The 24,042-nt window shown below is 33.9% G+C and overlaps 1 protein-coding gene across 1 annotated transcript in view; it reads right to left on the minus strand.

Moving 5' to 3' along the window:
- Window positions 1-921: 921 nt before the first annotated feature.
- The window catches only part of TMF1 (TATA element modulatory factor 1), a 33,090-nt gene continuing 9,969 nt past the window's right edge, over window positions 922-24,042 (minus strand). The window contains exons 6-17 of the mRNA XM_054595524.1: window positions 16,251-16,393; window positions 15,848-16,014; window positions 15,177-15,333; window positions 12,577-12,669; window positions 11,712-11,868; window positions 6,868-7,060; window positions 5,977-6,046; window positions 5,661-5,753; window positions 4,876-4,977; window positions 4,047-4,199; window positions 2,823-2,948; window positions 922-2,098 (exon numbers count right to left, since the gene is read on the minus strand). Coding sequence (XP_054451499.1) covers window positions 1,955-2,098; window positions 2,823-2,948; window positions 4,047-4,199; window positions 4,876-4,977; window positions 5,661-5,753; window positions 5,977-6,046; window positions 6,868-7,060; window positions 11,712-11,868; window positions 12,577-12,669; window positions 15,177-15,333; window positions 15,848-16,014; window positions 16,251-16,393 — 1,598 coding nt within the window. The 3' untranslated portion in view covers window positions 922-1,954. The remainder of the gene's footprint in view (window positions 2,099-2,822; window positions 2,949-4,046; window positions 4,200-4,875; window positions 4,978-5,660; window positions 5,754-5,976; window positions 6,047-6,867; window positions 7,061-11,711; window positions 11,869-12,576; window positions 12,670-15,176; window positions 15,334-15,847; window positions 16,015-16,250; window positions 16,394-24,042) is intronic.

Genomic DNA, 24,042 nt, shown 5'->3' on the forward strand with positions numbered 1-24,042 from the left:
TCAATTCTGCTTCCAAAGAGTTGGAAGAATGACTATCATCTGCGCTTAGATATCTATACATTTTAAAAAAAAAAGTGTATACCTCTTTTACTTTTTAAAATATTTTTGAAGTTAAGATTTATAATGTCTCTGTTTTCTCCCAAGAATGGAAACTTCTCACTGCAAACTGTATTCTTATCCATTAAAAGGTAAATATTATTTTACTAAAACTTGGACAGAGAAGTCTTAACTAATGACAAAGCAAGATATGACCAATATTCAATATGTATTGTTACTTACTGGAGTTTTATTAATGTTAATAAGGACTAAGAGAATGTTTAATATTATAAAATTGGAAGTTATAGTTTTATATCAATCATTTCTTCACAACTAAAGGGTTCTTTTTCTCCTCACTAATGGATATTTTAAAAGAACAATTTCATAATTCCTAAACTTCTCGTTTCAAACACTTGACAGAATATTGAAAATTAAATTTTCTTTATCTTCCAATTCTGTAGGTTTCTTATTGTTATCAGCCTTGTCATTGCCTGTCAACCCCTGAATATGAAAAAAAAAAAAAAAAGTGAACAAAAGCTATTACCCTGATTACCACCAAAATATAGAAAATTAATTTTATGAATGTGGCTCACACTGAAAGAATCCTTAATAATGCTAAACATTAGAGATCCACCAACAGAAATACTGTCTGGAATACAAAAAAAAGTCACTTGAATTGCCCTGAAAAACATTCAAACTCTTCAACATGGCTTACTTAGTACTCCAAAGTTCTAATGTTTAAAATTTACCTAAAAAGTAAATGAGAGTTTTTATTTGCAAGTAAAGGCAGCCAAATGACTTTCAGTAATAAAAAGTATTAAAATATTTCACAAATGTAAAACTCATACTGGTTAACCTTTGAACAAAATAACATTTAAAATAAGGCATAGTTGCTTTTTAAAGCTATTCTGCACTATTTTTTGTGTTTAAAGGTTCAAGAAAAAAATAAAATGATAAATTACATAGAATTGCAAATACCAAATGTAAATTAACTCCTATAATTTCTCTATTTTTTAATGAATGTTCGATAATATCAAACATTCATTTTTAATGTGCCAAAAATAAGGCTTTATGAAATGTAAAACATTAATTTTAAAGCAATTATGTTATTAATTTTATTACTTTGATTCATTTTACATACTACTAAAAACAAAACCTGATCAAAAACACTTAATTGTTAGTGACACCATCACAAATCTGTATAAGAACATTTTTTTCATTATCTAACCATGCCTAGATAACTCTGAACAGCTACAGCTTTCTCCAGATAGGTAACAAAATTTGTATAGACTTAATTGCGGAATCTGGGTGAAATAAATATTGAGACCACAAAACTTTTTAAATTCAAATTATTCACCCTTTAAACTTCTAAGTCAGTGTGACTTCTACTTTAAAAGAAAAAAAATTAGTTAAAAATGTAATAACTAGAAGTTAAATAATTTGTTATACTTGGACACTTAACATCCATTTTCATAAACAGTAATTAGAAATGTTGAAGATTGAAGTGTGAAAAATTTCAAAGTTTCAATATGTTAATATCACTCATTAAATGTCCTCAATATATACAAACACATATAAATTATAGATACAATTAGTTTCCTATAATACAATGTATGAATACCATTTCCTTCCTTAACCATATTGATAAAAGGATAAAGTAATAAATCTCTGTGCTATTTATGGCAAAAAAAAATGCTTTAAAAATAAATCTTTAAAGATAGTTTCAAAAATAAAGTTCAAATATTGCACAAAATAATTTAACTGCAAATATTACTATATACTATGAAACAAATATTTTTTCCATTTTTGACCTCTGCAATAAATTACACTTTCTAATTCTATAAGAGAATTTATTGAAAGTCTACATTCAGTTGTTAAAAGTTTATATTCAGTTGGATGGGAATGTAATTTTCAGAAATTAACTGAGCCTTTGTCTTAAAAGTTCATCTATTTGAGTCTTATACATATTTTTTACATCTTCAAGATCTAATCGAAGTTCTTCTGCCTCTTCTGCTTTTTCTCCATACATCTGCAGAATAGTGTTGTATCTTTGATCCAAATCCTACAAAATACATTTGTTTGTAAGTTGTAAAATAACTGTATAGAACATTTTGATATTATCATATACAAGTCACCAATAAACACATTACAATCTAAATAAAAGTACATAGTCAGCTCTTATAAAAATCAAACTCATACTCCAGCCAGTTGGAATAAACAGCACGTAAAGGAATTAAAAAAAAAACAAACGCTAAGCCAAATGGCTATCAATCTTATCATATCTCTACTAAACTGTAATTTCCCCCATATATTGCTTAATCAGTGTCTTCTCATTAATTTAAGCACATGTGATGAAATTTAGTCATTTCAGTTCACTGTAGTATTACCTGGCATTTACCCTAGAAAAAAATAAAAAACAAAAAATTCATATATGGCTTAACAGTGACTACTAATATCACATATGCTAATTGTGATATATATAATATCAATAAATAAAACAGTACCAAAATCATATAAAAGTGAAGTATTATAAATGAGCCTTGGCCAAATAAAATCTAGTTATTTTCCTATGAGATTAAAAATGATTGTGAAAAATACTTTGAATGTATAATATGATAAGCATAAAAGATTCACCTTTAAAATTCTTTACTCAACTAATACTCTAATTCTCAAAGAGATCATTAACATATATGTTAATGTACATGCATTTTATGTAAACTATAAAAATGAGATTTAGTAATTGGATTATAATATTTTAGATTCATCCTTAAGTGAAGAATACTTACTCTTAGCTGAGTTCGAAGTTTGGGTATCTCCTTTACTTTCTCTTCAAGTTCATCATTTTGATTTGTTAATTTAACTAGCTCTTCAGCCATTATTGAGCGTGTTTTTTCTAGATTGCCAATTTCTAGCTGCAAAACATTACCAGAAAGTAATTTAAATCAAAATATATCTTGCTTAGTGTATCAGCATATAACCATAAGGTACCTCTGTCTTAAGTAAAAGGAAACAGTGGCCAAAAAAAGGGTTTCAACTTTCTTCAAGGTGTACCACCATTTATAGGGTTTACTATGAAAGACATAAAGAACTAAAGGGAATTCAACCATCTGTTTGAACTATGCAACCCTATATTTTTCTCTAATCTAAGGAAATAGCATGTATTTCAGTTATTCTAAATTACTACAAAAACCTAGAAAAATAAAACCATACTTTAATGTATCTCCAATTGTGTAGATAATATTGACATACTACCAAAGAATTTGGGCCCTCAAGTACAGCATGCTGGGCTACATCAATGTAAGTATTAAGATTATTCTAATCTATTTTTTCCTAATTCAAGACCACCTTTAATAAGAGTAATGTTTTCAACTCACTAAAGCCATACAATGGGAAGATGAAACTTTCACTTCTGAATGTATCAAGTTTAACACAAAATAGGTTAAATGTTTCAACATTTCTCACTACATTGTTTTTAAACAGCAAGATAAGGTGAATGGATACTCCCTTCCTATTTATGATGTTTCCTTTCCTGTGCACAATGTTACAGTTCTAACCTCTGTTACCATCTTCACTCATTCCTCAGGGAGGAGACGGAGCAACCTAATCTAAGTGGTAAATCCAGTAAGAATAAAATGAGTATGCTCAGCTCAGCAACTTCCTATTTTTAATGACTGGAAAAGCTGCCTGCCTAAGAGCTGTCTGCTCCCAGATGCCTAAATCTTTCCTGGACAGGCTACACCACCTGGGGAGGCCTACTCCAGCCCAGCATTTCCTGTGACAGAGTGAAGTCTCCTCAATTCTGGCAATTAGCGGTTCAATTTGGCTCTTATCCTTGGTTAATTTCTCCAACTAGCCCTTATCATTAACATATGTGATACATTTTGGGCTTCACAAGCCACTACTACATTTTATTTCTCAATTTGCTCAGAATTTAGGTGGATATAAAGAATTCTACTTAATGGCCCGCCAAATTTCATTTACTTTTATAGTATACTTAATTTTTCCAATACCTGTAAATGAGTAATTTCTCCTTCCCTTAGCTTTAGCTGAGACTGTAGATTTTCAATAATGCTGGATCCTGCCCCCATCCTTAGAGCATCATAAAGATTGTTTCCATTTGCTGATACAGACATTTGTCCAAGTGAGTGATCATGAGGCTCATCCTATGTTAATTAAGAAAGCACATAGTTATTCAGTTATTATAGACTGTGTTCCATTATAACATTCAAACAAATGATTCTGTCAATTCTTGCTTTAAAATGTCTATGACTTTCTCAAAGGCAAAAAATCATCTCCGCTTCCTCAGTTTCACAAATATTCACAAATATGGAATGGTAAGATGATGGTGACAGGCTAATTACTATCTACATATTGCCTTTATCATTATTCAGTTTAGGAACTAAGCACATTTAAGAAGTAAACGCCCTGGCCAGGTAGCTCAGTTGGTTAGAGCGTTGTCCAAATACGTCTAGGCTGCAAGTCTGGTCCCCGGTCAGGGCACATAATGAATGCATAAATAAGTGGAACAGTCAATCAGTGTTTCTTTTTTTTCTCTCTTCTCTCCCCCTCCTCTCTAAAATTAATCAGTAAATACATAGTTTTTAAAGAAAGGTATGTATATACCTTTCTGTCCCTGTCTTTCCCCCCAGGTGTGTTACCTTTGCCTTTCTCTCTCCTAAGCTCCAAGGGCCCTTCTTTTGGTTCTGTAACTTGTGTCCTGAGCCTACGCAGCCAGTTGGCTCACTTCTACCCCTCTGTAACTTTCTAAATAAATTTTTTTCCATTTGAAAAGAAATAAAGAAATGGATGGAAGGAAGGAAGGAAGGAAGGAAACATCACCTGAGACAGGAAAGATGCCTGTAGCCCTGCCATCTCAACTCCACTTACTGAACTTGATCGTGACATTGTGGGAGTGGTAGAAACCGAAAATGGCTTCCGTTCCTTAAGGAGTAAGGGAAAAAAATTCAGTTCAGATTAAAGAGCAAAATGCACAATATTTAGTAATTTAAAAGTACAGATAAGACTTAAGCAAATCATCTCAGGATCCACGGACATTACAACATAATTTGGTTTATTTTTAATGGAATGAGAATGTTCTTATTGAAACAACTATATGAACTCTTTCAAACTATACAATACCAATTAAACTTATTTCTTTAGAACAAAATTACAAATGAGTTTTATAAACCATAAAAACTTTCTGACTTATCCATTTTACTTTCAGTATATTTTTTAAAAGTTCCAAATAAATTCAAAATGTAATTTCAATATACATACAGGTAGTTTTAATATATTAACTACCAAGTACATGCCAAACCTTTAAATACTGGAAACTCTTGTTTAGAAAAATTACCTTCAATAACCAGAAAGAAAGTGAACAAGTTTTACTCTCCAAGTGCCTACAGACCAAATGAGATACATTAATCTCAGTGAGAGACCATAAAATTCATTTAAAAAGAGGTTTTGTAATTCAAAGCCTAGAAATCACAGATTTCTTTGGATAAATTCAAATTACTCTGGAACCACCCTGAACAGGCCACTGATTATCCTACTAGAGTTCATCACCCTATTAATTGAGCTACTAACTGATTACACCAAAAATAAAACAACACAAAATTCAATACCTTTTCTTTTATTACTTCTTGAGTTAAAATTGCTTTCTTCCTTTCTTGTTCAACTTTCATTTTCTCCACTTCTAACTGATTATTTAACAGTGTCTAATGGAGAGAAATAGATAATTCATATGATACTAAATCATCGTAAGTCAATCTCAAAGTAAGGTACAAAAAGTATGTACTCATATTTGTTTTACTACTAAAGACCAAGTTCCAAAAGCAGTAAGCTCACTCATTTCTTCTGGTCATCTCATTAGTTTGCTGCCATCCCTAAGCATTCACTAACGGAAGCCCTAAGAGGCAAGCGAACACTAACAGAAAATACCTTTTCTTTCTTTGTCTCTTCAAGTGTTCTTACATACTCGTCTTTTAGGTTTTCTAATTCAACCTGGAACCTATTAAGCCAGAGGGGATGGAACAAAACAAAAAAGATGATAGTACAGACTATTAAAAACTCACTTCTTTATTAACTCCAGTTATGTATTTGCTAGTCATTTTTATTACCAGATTGATTTTCCAACTACCTTTTCCCAGATGACTTGGGTTTTTACTCAGAAGCCAAACTACTACTTTTGTGCATTTTATTTATTAGTGCTTTGCATTAAGATTTCATTTAAAAATAGACTTTCCAAAAGTAATTTTGAATACCACAATTCTATATGTTCAGATCCTGCAAAAGCTGGTTAGAGGGCTCTATGAAAACGTTTGCAAAAGATCAGATGTTTTACTTTATAAATCATTTTTACTTGACTACTTTTTTTAAAAGTAAAATTTCCAATAAAGAACTGAGGGTAAAAATACACTACATAGCCTCGGCATTCAAGTTCAGATAAATGGATTTTATAGCTTGTGGTTTCCAAAGAACCTAGACCTTAGAAAAATGGAAACATTACTAAAACCCTTGTAATATAAAAATAACTCCAATGAATAATCTCCAAACTATTTTGTGGCTATAGACTCCATTAACAAATCTGGTTAAAGTAATGAATCATTTCCCTAGAAAATGCAAATACACATAAAACATGCCACACAATTTCAAGAATACAATGAATCTAAGCACTGTATTTTGTTATAATATTCTATTACTAATGACTCTTAAACACTAGAAGCATGTATTTTACAATAGTTCTCAGTGCCATGAAGCTAAAAGCCAACAGCATGTTTTTAAGTACTTTAAAATCATAAAGCTACCAAAAACAACAAGAAATATGCTCACCGATTATTTTCATCTTCCAGTTTTCTTAGCCTATTTTTCTCTGATTCTAGCTGGGCCTGAAATCTACTATTCTCCTGTCTTAAGAGAGAATTCTGTGACTCTATGGAAGACATTTGAATTTTGTTGGCAAGGAGTTCTTCTGTAGCTGCACGTTCTCTTTCAACTGCTGCTGCCAACAAGGTCTGAGATTCACCTGAACAGAGGATAAAGAAAGAAAAGTCACCTATGAATATACCCAAGAGGCCAAGATCCCAAGTCAGTTCTGACTTCTAATGATGCAAGCAGCCAAACTTAAAGCTGTTAACTACTTATCGCCTAAGGCAGGACTGCCTGCAGAGACAAAAAAACCAATCTTAATTTATACCTGCTTTCCCCCCAAGTATTTTAATTTGAAGTGGAGTTGTGTGTGAAAAGAGCAATGGCCCTGGCTGGTGTGGCTCAGTGGACTGAGTGCCAGCCTGTGAACCAAAGGGTTATCAGTTTGATTCCCAGTCTGGGCACATGCGTGAGTTGCAGGCCTGATCCCCAGTTGGGGGCATGCAAGAGGCAACCAATCAATGTACCTCTCACACATCATTTTTTTTCCCTCTCGCTCCCTCTCCCTTCCCCTCTCTCTAAAAATAAATAAAATCTTTAAAAATAAAAACTAAAAAAAGAACAATGGATCAACAAACAGTTCTGAGGCAATTGGACATGCATCCATAGGCCCACCCCCCAAAAAACACTGCAAACTAAACTTCACACTGTGTATGAAAATTAACTCAAAATGGATCATAAAGTATAAAACAAAACTATAAAACTTTTAATAAAATATAGAAATATTTAGGATCTACAGATAGGCAAAGAGTACTTAGGTTTGACCACCAAAAGCAAGAGCCATACAAAGAAAAATTGATATTTCCAAACAAAAAATTAACATAAAGGAATTCACCACACCAGTATTATAAGAAATATTAAAGGGACTTCCTTAAAAAGAAGAAAAAAAAATTAAAAAGTATGACTGACAAAAAATATCACAATAAAAGTCTCACTGATAAAGGGAAACACATAATAAAAGCAGATCAACTAACACTAAAGCTAGTGCAAAGGTTAAAAGGCAAAGGTAGAAAGGCCATGTATAATTACAACAGTAAATTAATGGATACATGCAAACACAGACACAGGAAGAAAAAAATGACAAAAACATAAATGTGGAGGGAGTACATAAAAATGGCAGTGATTTTAGAATATGTTTGAACTTGAGTGACCATCAACTTAAAATACTGTTATAAACATAGGTTGATATAATTGAAGCACATGATAACCACAAACCAACAATCTATAAGAGATATACAAGAAATAAAGAGAAAAGAATCTAAACACAACACTACAGAGTCATCAACATGTAAGAGAAAAACAAGAGAACTACAAAAATAATAAGAAAACAATTAATAAAATGGCAATACTACAAAGCTATCAATACTTTAAATTTAAGTGGATTAAATGCTCCAACCAAAAGACAAATGGATAAAGAGAATGTGGTACATATATACTATGGAATGTTACTTCGCCATGAAAAAGAATTTAATCTTACCACTTGCAATAACATGGATGGACCCAGAGGGTATCATGCTAACTGAAATAAGTCAGACAAGGAAAAACAAATATCATGTGATTTCACTTATATGTGGCATCTAAAAAACAAAATAAATGAACAAACAAAACAGAAACAGACTTATAGGTATAGAGAACATTTTGATGGTTACCAGGGATGTTGGGAAATTGGAGGCCTGATTGAAAATGGTGAAGGAATTGAGAAGTGTACATTGGCTGTTACGGAATAATAATGAAGATGTAAAGTACAGTGTAGGTTATATAGTCAATAATATTGTAATAGCTATGTGTGGTGCCAGGTAGGTGCAAGACTTACTGGGGATTCACTTTGTAAGGTATATCAATGTCTAACCACTATGCAAAACACATGAAAATAATATATATATATATATAGAATGTTCACTGTAATTGAAAACTAAAACAAAATATTTAAAGAAAAATGGAGAAAATGGACCTTTTCAAAATTTTAAAATTTTGCTCTATATAAACAGGATGGAAAAAAAGCCACAGACTTGGAGAAAATAAAGGGAAATCACAATATCCACGTCTACTATCTAGAATATATAAAGAAGTCTCAAAATTCAACAGTGAAAATACAAACAATCTGATTAGAAAATGGACAACAGATCTGAATGGACATTTCACTAAAGAAAATGTACAAACAGAAAATAAGCACAAATAATGATGGTCAACATCATTAATTATCAGGGATATGCACATTAAAATCATAATGACATATCACTACACAGCTGTCTAAATGACTAAAATAAAAGACAGGGACAACACAAAATACTGGCAAGGATGTGGAGAGGCTGGATTATTCCCATACATACAGCCACCTGGGAAAACAGTTTGGCATTTTCTTTAAAGACAAAACACGCAGCTACCTATAAAACCCAGCAACTGCATTCTTGGGCATTTATCCAGAGAAATTAAAACTTATATCCACACTGAGACTTGTACATGAATATTCATAGCAGCTTATCTGTACAGACAAAATCTAGAATCAACTCATACAGCCTTCATCAAGTAAACAAAATGTAGTACATACATACAATGAAAAACACTTAGTAATAAAAAAAAACTAATCAACACACACAATAACTTGCATAAATCTCCAAGGAATTATGCTGAGTGAAAATGCCAATCCCAAAATGTCCTATATTATACAATTATACTCATGTAGCATTTTGAAATTCTTAAACTTTCAATATACAGGACATTAGTGGTTGCCAGGGATTTGGGACAGGGAAGGAGTGCCATGAAGGTGGTTAAGTCATAAAAGGGCAACATTAGAGATCTCTGTGGTGCTGCAACTACAGTTTGGTATCCTGATTGTAGTGATAAATACGTAGACCCACAGAAGTGGTAAAACTGTGTAGAACTTAATGCACACATAAAGACACACACACACACAAATGAGTACGAGTAAAATTGGGGAAATCTGAATTCAAAAATCAGTAAACACTATCAATGTCAATACCCTGGTTGTAATACTATAATTTTGCAAAATGTTAACATTTGGAAATACTGGGGAAAGTTGAGTATTATTTCATATAACTGCATGTATATCTACAATTAACTCTATAATATTTTTCAATTAATATAAAAGATTAGTGGATAAGATTCTGAAATTTAGCCAAGGCAAGAAGTTTTGTATTTTCCCCCAACCACCAAAATAGACCTAATGACATCTCTATTATAGATGTTATATTCTGTTCCATACTGCACGTATGGTTCTATTAATAGCATTATATAGTATGTCTGTCCTGTGGTTTTGCCTATATTCCACAATACCACATATCCCCAAGAGTGTGCAGACTCCAGTTCAAAAACCATAACATGACACCTTCTAGTCTTCACTTACTGCTAATTAGACTTTCAGAAGCTGTCATTTTCAAGTATCTCATATTTCTTAACAAACTGGTCTCAAAAATTGTCAGAAATAGCCATGGCTGGTGTGGCTCAGTGGACTGAGTGCCAGCTTATGAACCAAAAAGCTGCCAGTCTGATTCCCAGTCAGGGCACCTGGCTGGGGTGCAGGTCAGGTCCCCAGTTGGGGGCATGCAAGAGGCAACTGATTGATGTATCTCTCACACATTGTCGTTCCTCTCCCTTTTTCTCCTTCCCTTCCTTCTCTCTAAAAATAAATACATAAAATCTTTTTAAAAAATTGTCAGAAATAAAATGACAGACCTGAAATTTATACTTATAAATTAAATAATATATGAAGGTTCATCTAGTTCAATGATTTTCTTTTTAAACAGATAAATCTTTTTTCAGGCAAAATCCTACACGGAACTCAAAAAAAGACAAAGGAGGCATTACTTCCATTAGAGCTGCCTAGAGGGAGCCCAGCACCTTATTTATGGAGCTTCCCTCTCACCATGACAGGCAGCCCTGAGACACATCTAAGGAGTCTGCTGAAAACTGTGAGAAAGCATTAACCTAGTTAGCCCCTTAGGATTTCCAGTGAGTAGCCCAGAAAAGGGAAACGACTTGCCCCAGACTATCTGGCTAGATGATTAAAAACAAAACAAAACAAAACAAAACAAAACAAAACAAAGCCTTGCATCCAGGTCTCCTGAACACCCATTCAGGTCTGCTTTTATCACTACAACGAATGTTTTAACTGTCAAAGCAATGGTTTTGTTGTTGATGTCCCTGTAATTACATGGATGTTTCATGAATTTGCTAGCCTCTGGAATATCTAGTAATACTACCAGTCTGTGCTTGAATAAACATCTTGGAAAAATAATTTTCTTTCTATTAATAGCACAGAAGGGCAAAGTGGGGCATTTCTATAAAGCAGAATATAAAATCTTAAGATTCCATAGCATTTGAATACTCAATTTAACCTTGATCCACCTTAAACCTAGCTCTGCTCTTGAAGTTCTGCCACTAACTACAATCATATCTGGTGTCTACTTTCAACACTATTGAAGAGAAGCTAGGAAAACAGTCAGATTTAGCATTGAACAAGGAAAAAAATGAGTGCAGTAGTCTGTAAAAATGAATGAAAAAATGACATGGAAGTATTTTAGACAGTATCTGATCCACTGTATTAGGAAAAACAAGTGGTTTGAGAGTCAATTATTAGAAAATAAATATAAAACAGGAGAAGTAAAAATCTACAAGAAATATAAAATATAACTGTCAGATCAAGTGATTTTCAATTTCAGACCATTACAGTATTTCCATAAACAAGACAAAAGGGCTTCTGCATTGAGCTCAAGAACTAAAGCAGTTACCCAGCCTATCAGTGAGACTCTTCTCTAACTTCTCCCACGATGATGTCTGAGACCCTAGTGTTGCTTGCAAATTTTCTATCTGTCGAAGCAATGGTCTTGTTGTTGATGAAACACTTTGACTGAGTTCCTGGTTTCGATTCTCTGCTTCCTGGAGTCTCTGAATCATGAAATTCTTAAGTTATTAACATGAATAGCAATGAAAACTTGAAAAAGAAAAAAACAAAACTAGCAAACTTTCTCCAAGATAGAATTACTTTTTAAGTGAAATTATTTCTAATTATTCAATCCTTAAGATAGATTAAGTTGCATAACTGAGTATCTCAATTAACTGTTTTTTTACAAAGCACTTTTTAAGATAAAGATAGCCTTTGATCATCTTAATGTAAAAATGAGTATCATTCAAACCTCCCTTCAGTTCCCTCCTCATCCAAATATTTCTAAGTATTTATAAAAACATGAAGATCAATTTGAGTTGCATTTTCTCTCTATTTTCCCATACATGTTCACTTACTGAAAATTAATAAAGTAGTAATACAAAAACTGGGCACTGATTATCTGCCCCAGAATAATCAGACTAATAATTAATAAACTAGCTTTTACAAATGAAAAAACAATACTAAACACATAATAAATCTATCATGATAAAATTATTTTCTATAAATAGGATTAGGACTTTCCTTATATAATTTTAAGATTCCAAATCTGATTTTATTGACACAAGTCACACACCCATAAAAAACCAAACCCAGAAAATGATACATATGGTAGTAATCCTCTCAATTCTATGAGCATTACCCCACTGAGTCATTTTGTTTTTTTCTAGAAAAACACATGTTGGATGTGTGTTCAGGAAAACTGACAGCACCTGCTGGAGTTCACTGATCTCATGGCGTAAATAATCCTCTTTTCTGGCAGCTGCTTGTTCTGCACGTTGTAGGGCCAGCCTCAGGTCCCCCACCTGTATTAGGAGAACCAAAACACTATCACAGTCTCAAACACTGTCTATAACTTCCTGCTAACTATGTACTTATTTGTATTTTGTGTTGTGTTGACTTACTGTTCATGTATAATACTCTACACTATCCAATGAGTTTTTACATAGGATTATCACACATCCCATTCATCAAGCAATTCCAAAGCTGTATATATGTTCAATATGCAGTCTGTTAGACAAAAAAAAAAACAAAGAATATAAATATGTCCAAGGCCCAACCACTGCCCCACCCTACAAGATAGGAGGAGAGATGATGCATCCATAAATATCTGCAGTGCCAGCAGAATGTGATGGCTGTATTATCTATGAAAACTAAACCTGAGGATTCACTCTATGGAAGAAGATACTCTATAAACACACAAAGATGTTCCCTACATGGTCAGCTAGATTAGCAATAACACACAAAGCATGAAATATTCTAAATATCCATCAGTAATAATCTATTTTTGCAAATCTTACTACAACATGAATATACCCATTAAAAGACATGTATGATTTAATCTTAAATAAAAAACTATAAAATAATATATAATATCAAGTACAAAAATACGTACATGGAAATAAGAACAAGAAGGTAATACACAAAATTGACAGTACTCAGAAAGTGATGATCTTATGAATGGTAATGCCCTACACTATTTACCTCCTATTCCCCCAATTTTTCTTTATTATTCTCCTACTGCATCTTAATTTAAAACATTAATAATTTTTCTATCCCAGTGATAGAGTAGCAGAACTATAAGGGGTATATGGACCATGGTGTGATTTATAACACCAAGGTATTGACTGGTATTATAAAGAACCCAAATATCCATCAATAAGAATTGACTGAATACAATGCAGCATTATAACTGTAAAAAGAAATTTTTTAAAAAAGCTCTGTTTTATTATGAGTATATAAATAAATGCTTCTTTACAAAACATTTTCTAAGATAGCCTTTGATCATCTTATGGAGCGATCATCAAGATACTTTATTTTGTAAATAAAGCAAGCTATAAAACTATGTAAGTAGTAAACTATTATTTTATGCAAGGATGAGAGAAATACACATAAATATTTGTAAATGTATGGGTGTTAAGTGTACAAAAAAAATGTCTATTTTCTTGCATTTACAAATGGAAACATTGAAAAAAATAAGCCAAGCACCAATAAAATGGTTACTTACGGGCAAATAAAAGGAATGGAGAGGGGCTAAGTAAAAAACAAATGCTGCCTAAATATTCTTGTTACATAGATCCCACTTTGTAATCATGTAAGTGCTTTAAATATTCATGTAAAATTAAATCAAAGTGCAACGGGTCAATGAGGAAAGAACAGCCTTTTCAACAAATGGTGCTGGGAAATTTTATAAGCCACATGCAAAAGAACTAATGTGAGAGTTGAGACTATAAAACTTTTAGAAGGAAACGACAAAATCTGCATAACCTTAAATTAGGCAACAGTATCTTAAATAAGACACTCAAATCACAACTGACAAAAGAAAAAATAGGTAAGTTGGACTTTATCAAAATTATAACACTCTGCATCAAAAGGACACTACCAAGAAAGTGAAAAACAACCTTAAAATGGAAGAAAATATTTGCAAATCCTACATCCAGTAAGGGACTAGTACATAGAATATATAAAGAACAATAAAAGGACAACTCAATTTAAAAGTAGGCAATGGGTTTGAATATTTGAATAAATTTCTCCAAACAGGATACATAACAGCCAATAAACACACTAAAAAGATGCTCAACATCATTAGTCACAGAGGATATGTAAATCAACACCACAGTCAGATACTACTTCACATCCACTAAAAGGGCTACATTTAAAAAAATAGAGAATAACAAATACTTGAAGAGATGTAGAGAAATTAAAACTCTTATATATTGCTAGTGGGAAAGTAAAATAACAAAGCTGCTGCAGAACACCTGCAGTTCCTCAAAAAAGTTAAACATAGTTATCATACGACCTGAGGGTATGTATCTAAGAGAATTTAAAATATAGGTTCACAGAAAAAATTGTAAATGAAGGTTTAAAGCATTTTTCAAATTAACAAAAACTGTAAAAAAAAACAAAACACCCAAATATCCATTAACTGATGATTGTATAAGACAAAGTGACAAATTTAGAGATTCTTCCTTCATCTGAACTCCATGGAGTTACACAGATTCTCCTTGAATTATATGTAATGTTTAGTATTTATCTGCATGTGTGCATCTCCAGCAAGAGGGTCCTTAGCTTTCATAATATTTATTCTCAAATGTCTGAAATTCACAAAAACATTAAACAATACTGGCATAATGTAAGCATAATTTAACAACAGTTTTAAAAATCACACAATTAAGTTTGCCCAACAAGATTATAAAGTAAATATAACACATGTACCATTAAATAAGGTTTGACTCAAGCTAACTAAGGGATTCTTTAATTTGCACAAGCACAGAGATTTAAAAGACAAATTTAATTCATATCCATTGCTTACTTGAATGGCTAATGCTTCTTGCTGCTGACGAGCTTCTTCTTGGACCTTCTCTAATGCTGCAGAAAGTTCTTCTTTAGCTTTGATTTCATGACTCAAAGCAGCTTCCTGTGCCTCACTATCCTTTGCAGCATTGGCTTTGTGGAGGTCAGTAAGTTCTCTTAAAAAAATCAGATCGGTAAGTTTTATTTAAAAAAAATACCAATTTTTTGTGAGCTGAGCATCATCCTGCAAATTGAAAGGTTCCCAGTTCAATTCCCAGCCAAGGTAGATGCTTGGGTTGCAGGCTAGGCCCCAGGTTGGGGTGTGTGACAGACACCTGATCGATGTTTTCTTGCACATCGATGTTTCTCTCCCTCTTTCTCTTCCTGCTTTCCCCTCTAAAATACATAAATAAATGAATAAAATCTTTAAAATAATATACAGTAAACTACATGGCTATGGTTATAAAGTTTCCATGTAGATTTCTAGGAAATTTACAGAATGAGGGGGCATTCATATACAATAAAGTGACTGCAGTAAGTACTTTCTATTGAACTTGCTTTGAACAGTTACAAGTTCATTTAGAGTTAAGTTTATGTGTTGTGAGTGATCAAATAGTAGAAAAAAGGATTTCTTCAACATCCTGCATTTAAATGATTTTAACAGAGTTGCATCTTTATTCATTTTCTTACTTGTATGCACTGTCAAGAGCAGCCTGAATACTTCGGTTCTTTTCTTCAAGTTCATCCATGTCCACTTGAAGTCGGCCAAGATCCTTCTCTTGGTGTTCAACCACAGAATTTAGCTTTTTAATATTTTCTCTATGTTGTTTCTCAACTTCTTCTTTGCCATCAAGGATCTATATTAAAGAAACAGGCAAAAATATTCTTCAATAAATAACACCATGGTAAATAATTGTGTTCCAGGAATCTTAAATGTATAACAAAGAATAATCTTAACATTCATATATTAAATTGTGAAAAAAATCCTTCCCATGTGATATACCCAAATGAATCATTCCAAATGTTTTATAAACCACAGACTACTGTTCATACAGTAATAACAATTTATATGTAGACAATGATTAATATTCACCTGTTTTAAATGTTGCAACTCTTCGTCTAGCTCTTTAACTTTTTTCTTCAGCTTTGCAATAATATTTTCATTTTCTTTGTCTTTAGCTCTTAATTTCTTAATGATGTTAGAACTATGCAGCTGCTGTTTTGAAAGTTTTTCTCCTGGCAATGGCAAAAAATCATAAATTCAAATAATAATGATTCCCTAAGAATCTAAATAGAATGTTTATCTAATCAGTGGTATAAAATGATAGAATATTTTTTAAAAATCACAATGTTGTAATCACAAGTGTTCAACTGATTTAAGCTGACAAGAATTATCAATGAATGCTCAACTTACTAGATGGAAGGATGGTGGGGAACAGAATATTTACATTCTTAGGGAAGTACTCCCACATATTATGTATGAGTTACAAAGGGAAAGATGTACTATTCCAAAAAAAAAAAATCTAGCAGTCACCATCATAACCATTCAGTTTTGGCATCAACAGTTATGCTACAGCCTGACATTGTATGACTACTGATGCGACATGGCAGGTGCATAATATCACTTATTATATTTCTTATTAGAAATTTGATCTGAATCTAATCATGAAGAAAGTGACAAAGTCCTGAATATAAAGCATTCCGTAGGACAACTGTCCTGGGCTCTACAAAGTCTTTAATGTCATGAAGAAGAAAGAGCTATCCTAGATTGGTGAGAAAAAAAAAAAGAAAAAAGAAAAAAAAAAAGTGAACTACATGCAACCCTATCAAAATTCCAAGGGCAGTCTTCACAAAAATTTTTTTAAAATATCTTAAAATTCATATGGAACCACAAAAGATCTCAAATACCAAAAGCAATCCTGAAGAAGTATAAAGCCAGATATACCACGTTTCTTAATTTCAAAACATATTATAAAACTACCATAACCAAAACAGTATGGTACTGGCATAAAAACAGACATACAGACCAATGGAACAAAAAAAAGAGTGCTTAAAAATAAATCCACACAATTACAGTAAACTGCCCTTCAACAAGGATGCCAAGAACACACAATGGGGAAAGGATCATCTTATTAATAAATGGTACTGGGAAACTGAATTTCCATGTGCAGAAGAATGAAATTGGACCTTATCACATACCAAATATAAAAATCAACTGAAAATACATTTAAGACTTAAATGTTAAGACCTGAAACTGTAAAATTACTAGAAGAAAAAAGAGGAAAGAAGCTTTTTGACATTGGTCTTGGCAATGATTTTTTGGATATGATACCAAAAGCACAGACTACAAAAGCACTAATAGCCAAGTATGATTGCATCAAACTAAGAAGTACAATAAACAGAGTGGAGAGACAATTTATATATGGAAATAGTTGCCTTTCTGTGTCTGGTTTCTCTCACTTAGTATGTTTTCAAGAATCATCCATGTTGTAGAACACATCAAAATGTCGTTCTTTTTTTGGGGGGGGGCGGGGCTCAGTAATATTCCATTGTATGGATATACGACATTTGGTTTATCCATTCCTCTGTTGATGAACATTAAGATTTGTTACCACCTGTTGGTTACTGACTAATGCTTCAGTGAACATTCATATACAACTATTTGTCCGACTATGGTCAGTTCCATTGGGTATACACTTTGGAGTAGGATTGCTGAGTCATATGGTAATTTTATTTCCAGCTTTTTAGGAACCTCCAAACTTTTCCATAGTGGCTGTACCATCTTATATTCACACCAGCAATATTATGAGGGTTCCAATTTTTCTATATCCTCACCAATATCTGTTATTTTGGGTTTTTAAAATTTTTTAATTGAATTTATTAGGGTAACATTGGTTAAAAAAGTTATATAGGTTTCATGTCTATAATTCCATAATAAATAGTCTGTATATTGTATTGTGGGATCACTACCCTGTCTTTTTAAAAAATTATATTTTATTGATTATGCTTCTACAGTTGTCCTGATTTTTTTCCCCCTTTGCCCCATTAGTCCCTCAGGCAATACCCCCACCATTATTCATGTCCATGGGTCATGCATATAAGTTCCTGGAATCCATTTCCTATACTGTACTACATCCCCATGGCTGTTCTGTAACTACCTATTTATACTTAATCCCCTCACCTCTTCACCCATTCTTTCCCTCCACCATCCCATCTGATAACCATCTCGTAACTAACTTCTCTCCTCTTGTTGCTTTTAAGATTCTCATTTTATCTTTAACCTTTGGTCTTTTAATTATGATGTGTCTTGGAGTGGGCCTCTTCCGAGCCATCATTATTTGGAATCTCTGTGCTTCCTGGACTTGAATGTGTATTTCCTTCACCGAATTAGGGAATTTTTCTTTCACTATTTTTTCAGATTGATTTCCAATTTCTTGCTCTTTCTTTTCTTCTTCTGGCACCCCTACGATGCAAATGTTAGGCTTCTTGAAGTTGTCCCAGATTGTTTATACTATCCTTATTTTTTTGCATTTTTTTCTCGTTGTTCTGATTGGTTGTTTTTTGCTTCCTTATGTTCCAAATCATTGATCGGATTCTCAACGTCATCCACTCTACTGTTGTTTCCCTGTAAATTGTTTTTTATTTGTTAGTGTATCCTTCATTTCTCACTGGGCCATTCTTCTACTGCTGAGGTCCTCACTAAGTTCCTTATAAACAGTGCTTTGAACTCTGCATTTGATTGATTGCTTGTCTCCATTTCATTTGCTTTTTCTGGAGTTTTGATCTGTTGTTTTCTTTGGGCCATGTGTCCTTGTGTCCTCATTCTGGCAGCCTCCCTGTATTTGTTTGTATGTATTACGAAGAGCTTTTTTGATTCCATGTCTTGGTAATGTGGCCTAATGTGGTAGGTATCCTGCAGGGTCCAGTGGCACAGCCTCCCCTATCACCCAAGCTGGGTACACAAGGTGCACCCTTTGTGTGGGCTTAGTTCACTCTCCTCTTGTAGTTGAGCCTTGGTTGCTGTTGGCAGATCAATGGGAAGGATTTACCAAGGTCAGCCAGCTGCAAGGACTGGCTGTGACCACTGACCTCCAACCTCTGCCCTCTGTGGAGGAACAGCTGTACAGGGCAGGGTGGTGGTGATCCAACATGGTCTGTAACTGTCCACTGGGTGGGCTAGACCTAGGGTTTCCTGGGTGGTATAGGCCAAAATCAGACCTCACCTTTGTTTTGCCCCCCTGGGCACCCTGCCTGAGCTGTAAAGCAATCTGAGATGGCTGCTACTTGTGCTGGGCTTGGAGATTGCCAGGGGAAGCTAAACTGTGACTCTAATCTGGCTGCTGCTAGGGCTCAATCAAGTCAGTTGTTGCTTGTTTGATAGGATTTAGGACCCAAGATCAGCCATTCTGATGGAAAATCAGCTTGGGTAGGCCCATGAATTGGGTGGGGCAGAGCCTCTGGGGATCTCTAAAGTGGATTAAACAGTGTTAGCTAGGTTGATGGAGTCTCAGATATGGCACCAGTTTATGGGCTCTTGGGGTGGTGGTGGGGAAAATGGCTTAGCAAAGGGACAATGGCTTCTGCTTGCCTTGATGACAGAAACTTCCGTTTCTCTCTGTATGCCACTGGTGCCTTTCAAGCTGCTACCCCACTGCTGGAACTCAGAGGGAGTGAGTTTGAGTAGGTGAGTCTGTGTGTGGGTTCTTTAAGAGGATGTGTTGGGGCTCTAGCAGTTTCTTCCACCAACTCAATACTCGATGGTTTTTGCAGTCAGAAGTTGTGGGGACTTACCTTCCTGGCACTGAAACCCAAGGCTGGGGGATTTGGTGTGGATCTGGGACTCCTCACTCCTGATGTGTCCCTCTCGAATTTTTATCCACATGGGTGTTGGACCAGCCCATCCAGTATCTTAGCCCCTCCTACCAGTCTGGATAGATGTGGTTCCTTTAATTCCATAATTGTCAGGCTTCCATTGAACTCAATTTCGTACTTGTCAGACTTCCATTCAGCCCTATTTCTGACATTCCTGAATGATGGTTGATCTATATTTTAGTTGTAATTTTGATGTACTTGTGCGAAGAAGCGAGCTATGTCTGCCTACACCACCATCTTGACCAGAAGTCTCAAGTCTCTTTCCATCGTGATTTATCCCCCCTTTACCCTCTTTTACCTCCCCCATCCCCTTTTCCCTATGGAAATCACCATATTATTTGTATCTATTAGTTGGGTGGGGATTTTCTGTTTTTTTCTTTGCTTAACCCCTCTGCCTTTTCCACCCAACTCCCCACTCCCGTCTGACAGATGTCAGTCTGTTCTCTGAATCTATCAGTCTGTTTCTATTTTGTTAGGTTATTTTGTTCATTAGATTCCACATTTAAGTGAAATCAGTATTTGAATATCTGGAACAGCAAATTTAATAGAGACAGAAAATAGATTAGAGGTTACCCAAGACTAGAGGTAAGGAAAAATGCAGATGTACTGCTTAATTGTTACAGTTTCTGTTTGAGGTGATAGCAAAGTTTTGGAAATAGATAATGGCAATGTTTGCACAACATGGTGAATGTAACTATACACTTAAAAATCATAAAAACGGTGAATTTTGTCATATTTCATAACAATTAAAAATAAGATAAAACTGAAATATACACTTTAAATGAGCAAACTATATATTGTAACAACTATGTATGGTGTCAAGTATTAGACTTATCGGAGGGATAACTTCATAAATTATATAAGTATCTAACCACTATGCTGTATACCTAAAACTAATATAACACTGAATATTAACTGTAAGTGAAAAAATAAATTTTAAAAAGGACAAAAAAAGAGAATCTGCAGAGTAGAAGAAAATATTTGCAAGCCATAAATCAGATAAGAAATTAATATCCAAAATATATAAAGAACTCATACAACTCAACAGCCAAAAAACAAGGAAGCCAATTTAAAAAGTGGGCAAAAGACATGGATAAACATGTTTTGAAAGAAAACAAAAAATGGTCAACAGGTATATGAAAAAGTGATCAACATCACTAATCATCAGGGAAATGCCAGTCAAAACTACAATAAAATATCACCTCATACTTGTCAGGATAGCTATTATCTAAAAGACGAAATATACACATTGGCAAGGATATGGAAAAAAGAAAACCCTTGTGCACTACCACTGGAATGTAAATTGATACAGCCACTATGGAAAATAGTATGGAGAGTCCTCAAAAAATTAAAACCAGAACTACCATATAGTCTAGCAATTTCACTTCTAAGTATACAACCAAAGGAAATGAAATCAGTATTTCAAAGAGATTATTTGCACTCCCATGTTCACTGTAACATTATTCACAATAGCTAAGACGTGGAAAATACCAAAGCCTGTCAGTGGACGAATGGATAAAGAAGATGTGGTGTATACAGGAAATGTGGGGGGAGGAGGGAGAGAGAGAGTGTGTGTGTAAATGTAAATTTAGCTTTAAAAAAGAAGAAAATCCTGCCATTTGCAACAACAGGGATGAACCTAGAGGATGATATAAAGTAAAGCAGGCAGATAATGCAGGATCTCACGTATATGTGGTATCTAAAAACTTGAACTCACAAAAGCAGAGTGGAATGGTGGTAAGCAAGAGGTGGGTGGTGGGAGAAATGAGGAGATGTTGGTCAAAGGGTCCCAAAATTTAGTCATGCATAATGAGTAAGTTCTGGAGATCTAATGTACAGCATGATGACCAAAGTTAAAAATATTGTATTGTACACTTGAAATTTGCTAAAAGGATAGACCTTAACCACTCAAAAAAGGTAATTATATAAGGTGAGTGATATGTTAATTAGCTTGATTTTGTAATCATTTCACAATATATACATATATCAAAATTCATGCTGCAGCCCTGACTGGTGTGGCTCAAGTGGGTTGGGTGTTGTCCTGCAAACCCAAAGGTTGCCAGTTCAATTAAATGTGAAGGCACATGCCTTGGTTGCAGGCCAGGCCCCCAGTTGAGGACACACAAGAGGCAAACAATCAATGTTTCTCTCCCTCTCTTCCTTCCTCCCTCCCTTCTGCTCTAAGAATAAATAAACCTTTCTAAAAGGTTTCAAAATAAACCTTTAAAAAAAAATCATGCTGTACACCTTAAATGTATACAATTTTTATTTGTCAATTATACCTCAATAAAGCTGAAAAAAAGAATTTAGGAGTGGAATGTCATGATATGTCACCTACTTTCAAACAGTTTGACAAAACTGTAGTTTAGTATATGCAGAAAGATATGGGAATGTGGCTAGATGTTAACAGTTGATGAATCGAGGTAATGAAGCAATCAGTTATTCACTGTAGTATGCTTTCAACTTTGAGTGCTTTTAGCTTTTCAACTGTGAGTTTAAAAATACTTCTGGGGGATATAGAAGCAGTATGTAAACACTCTCATATAAAGTCATTCTATTTTCTGTATAAAAAAGTTCATTAAGCAAAGAAAACTCCAGGCCACCCGTGACTAACACTAAATTCCAAAACAGTGACATCTGATATCAGTATTTTCAATAACTTCTTAAAATAATAAAACCATGCACTTAGCCTTTCCCTCCATCTCTAATATTTGTTAACACAGGTAGTTAGTGACTTCACGGTGTTTTATCAACTTTCTTCTATTTTAGTGCTTATACTGGGTTTAATAATTACCTTTGTACCTCTATTTTCCTCTGCTAAAGGACAGAAAGTGTGTTATATTTATTATTGTACCAAACATAATATCTGGCATGCTAACTGCTGTTAGCTTAAAATGAGGGAGAACCCCCCCCAAAAAACTGGAATTTACTTATAAAAAATTGTGTATTTATTCTAACATGTTTAAACTGCAGTCACTTTCAAAGTACTCTCTGTTTGATGCAATGCACTTATTGAGACATTTTTTCCCACTGCTCAAAACCATTTCTGAACCTGTCAATTTTGATGCCTTTTAGTGCTTCTACTGTTTTTGTTTCACCTCTTCCGCACTGGCAAAACGTTTCCCTTTGAGGGCATTTTTTTTCATCCAGTGAAACAAAAATAAGTCACTGGGGATGAGGCGGGGCCACAATCAGGTGAATAGGGAGGGTGGGGCACAATGGTCGTGCCATTTTTGGTCAAAAACTGCTGAACACTCAGTGAGGTGTGGGCAGGTGTGCTTGTAAATCACCCATCATGAAATGGGTAAAAACTATGAAAGAGTCTTCAAAAAAAATTCACTGAAGCTGAGAGCAGCCTCAACAACAATGTCAACTGATACACTGATACAGATGGGTTCCTAGAACACTCACCCACCAGGGGAAGCCTGTTCTTCAAGAGGTCCCCCCACCAGAAGGTTATTCCATTTTGGGGGGAGTCCCCCTCATACATGAAAAGAAAACATTGGGTAACACTCTTTTAAACGAAGCAACTGTTTCCAATTCTTCTCATATACTTAACTCTGAAAATTCACTTAAGCTCAATGACTTAATAACAGAAACAGTTATCCCACCATTTTTTGTAACATTAACATTTTGGAAATAAATGTACAATATTAGGAAAACACTACACATTTTATGGTATATTCATAAAATGGACTTTAATATAACCATTATGATGGTGTCAAAGTATTTAATGGCATAGGGAAATGTAAAAGAAGATTGCAAATTATGTTTAATTATGTTTAAAAATGTATTACAAATGTGTGAAAAAGGGACTAGAACAATAGTTCATTATAAAATTGGATTATGACCTATTTTTTCTTTCTTCATACACTTCCTCTAACTTCAAAAATTTCTACAAGTAGCATGTATTATTCTTTTAACTGAAAAAAAAACCTTAAGAAAATTAAAAGGCCCTAGCCCAGTGGCTCAGTTGGTTGGAGCATTGTCCTTTACACCAAAAGGTTGTAGGT

The sequence above is a fragment of the Pteronotus mesoamericanus genome, unplaced genomic scaffold (genome assembly GCF_021234165.1).
Source record: "Pteronotus mesoamericanus isolate MK-2021 breed Mesoamerican mustached bat unplaced genomic scaffold, CSHL_Meso_final scaffold_54, whole genome shotgun sequence".
Lineage (NCBI taxonomy): Eukaryota > Metazoa > Chordata > Mammalia > Chiroptera > Mormoopidae > Pteronotus > Pteronotus mesoamericanus.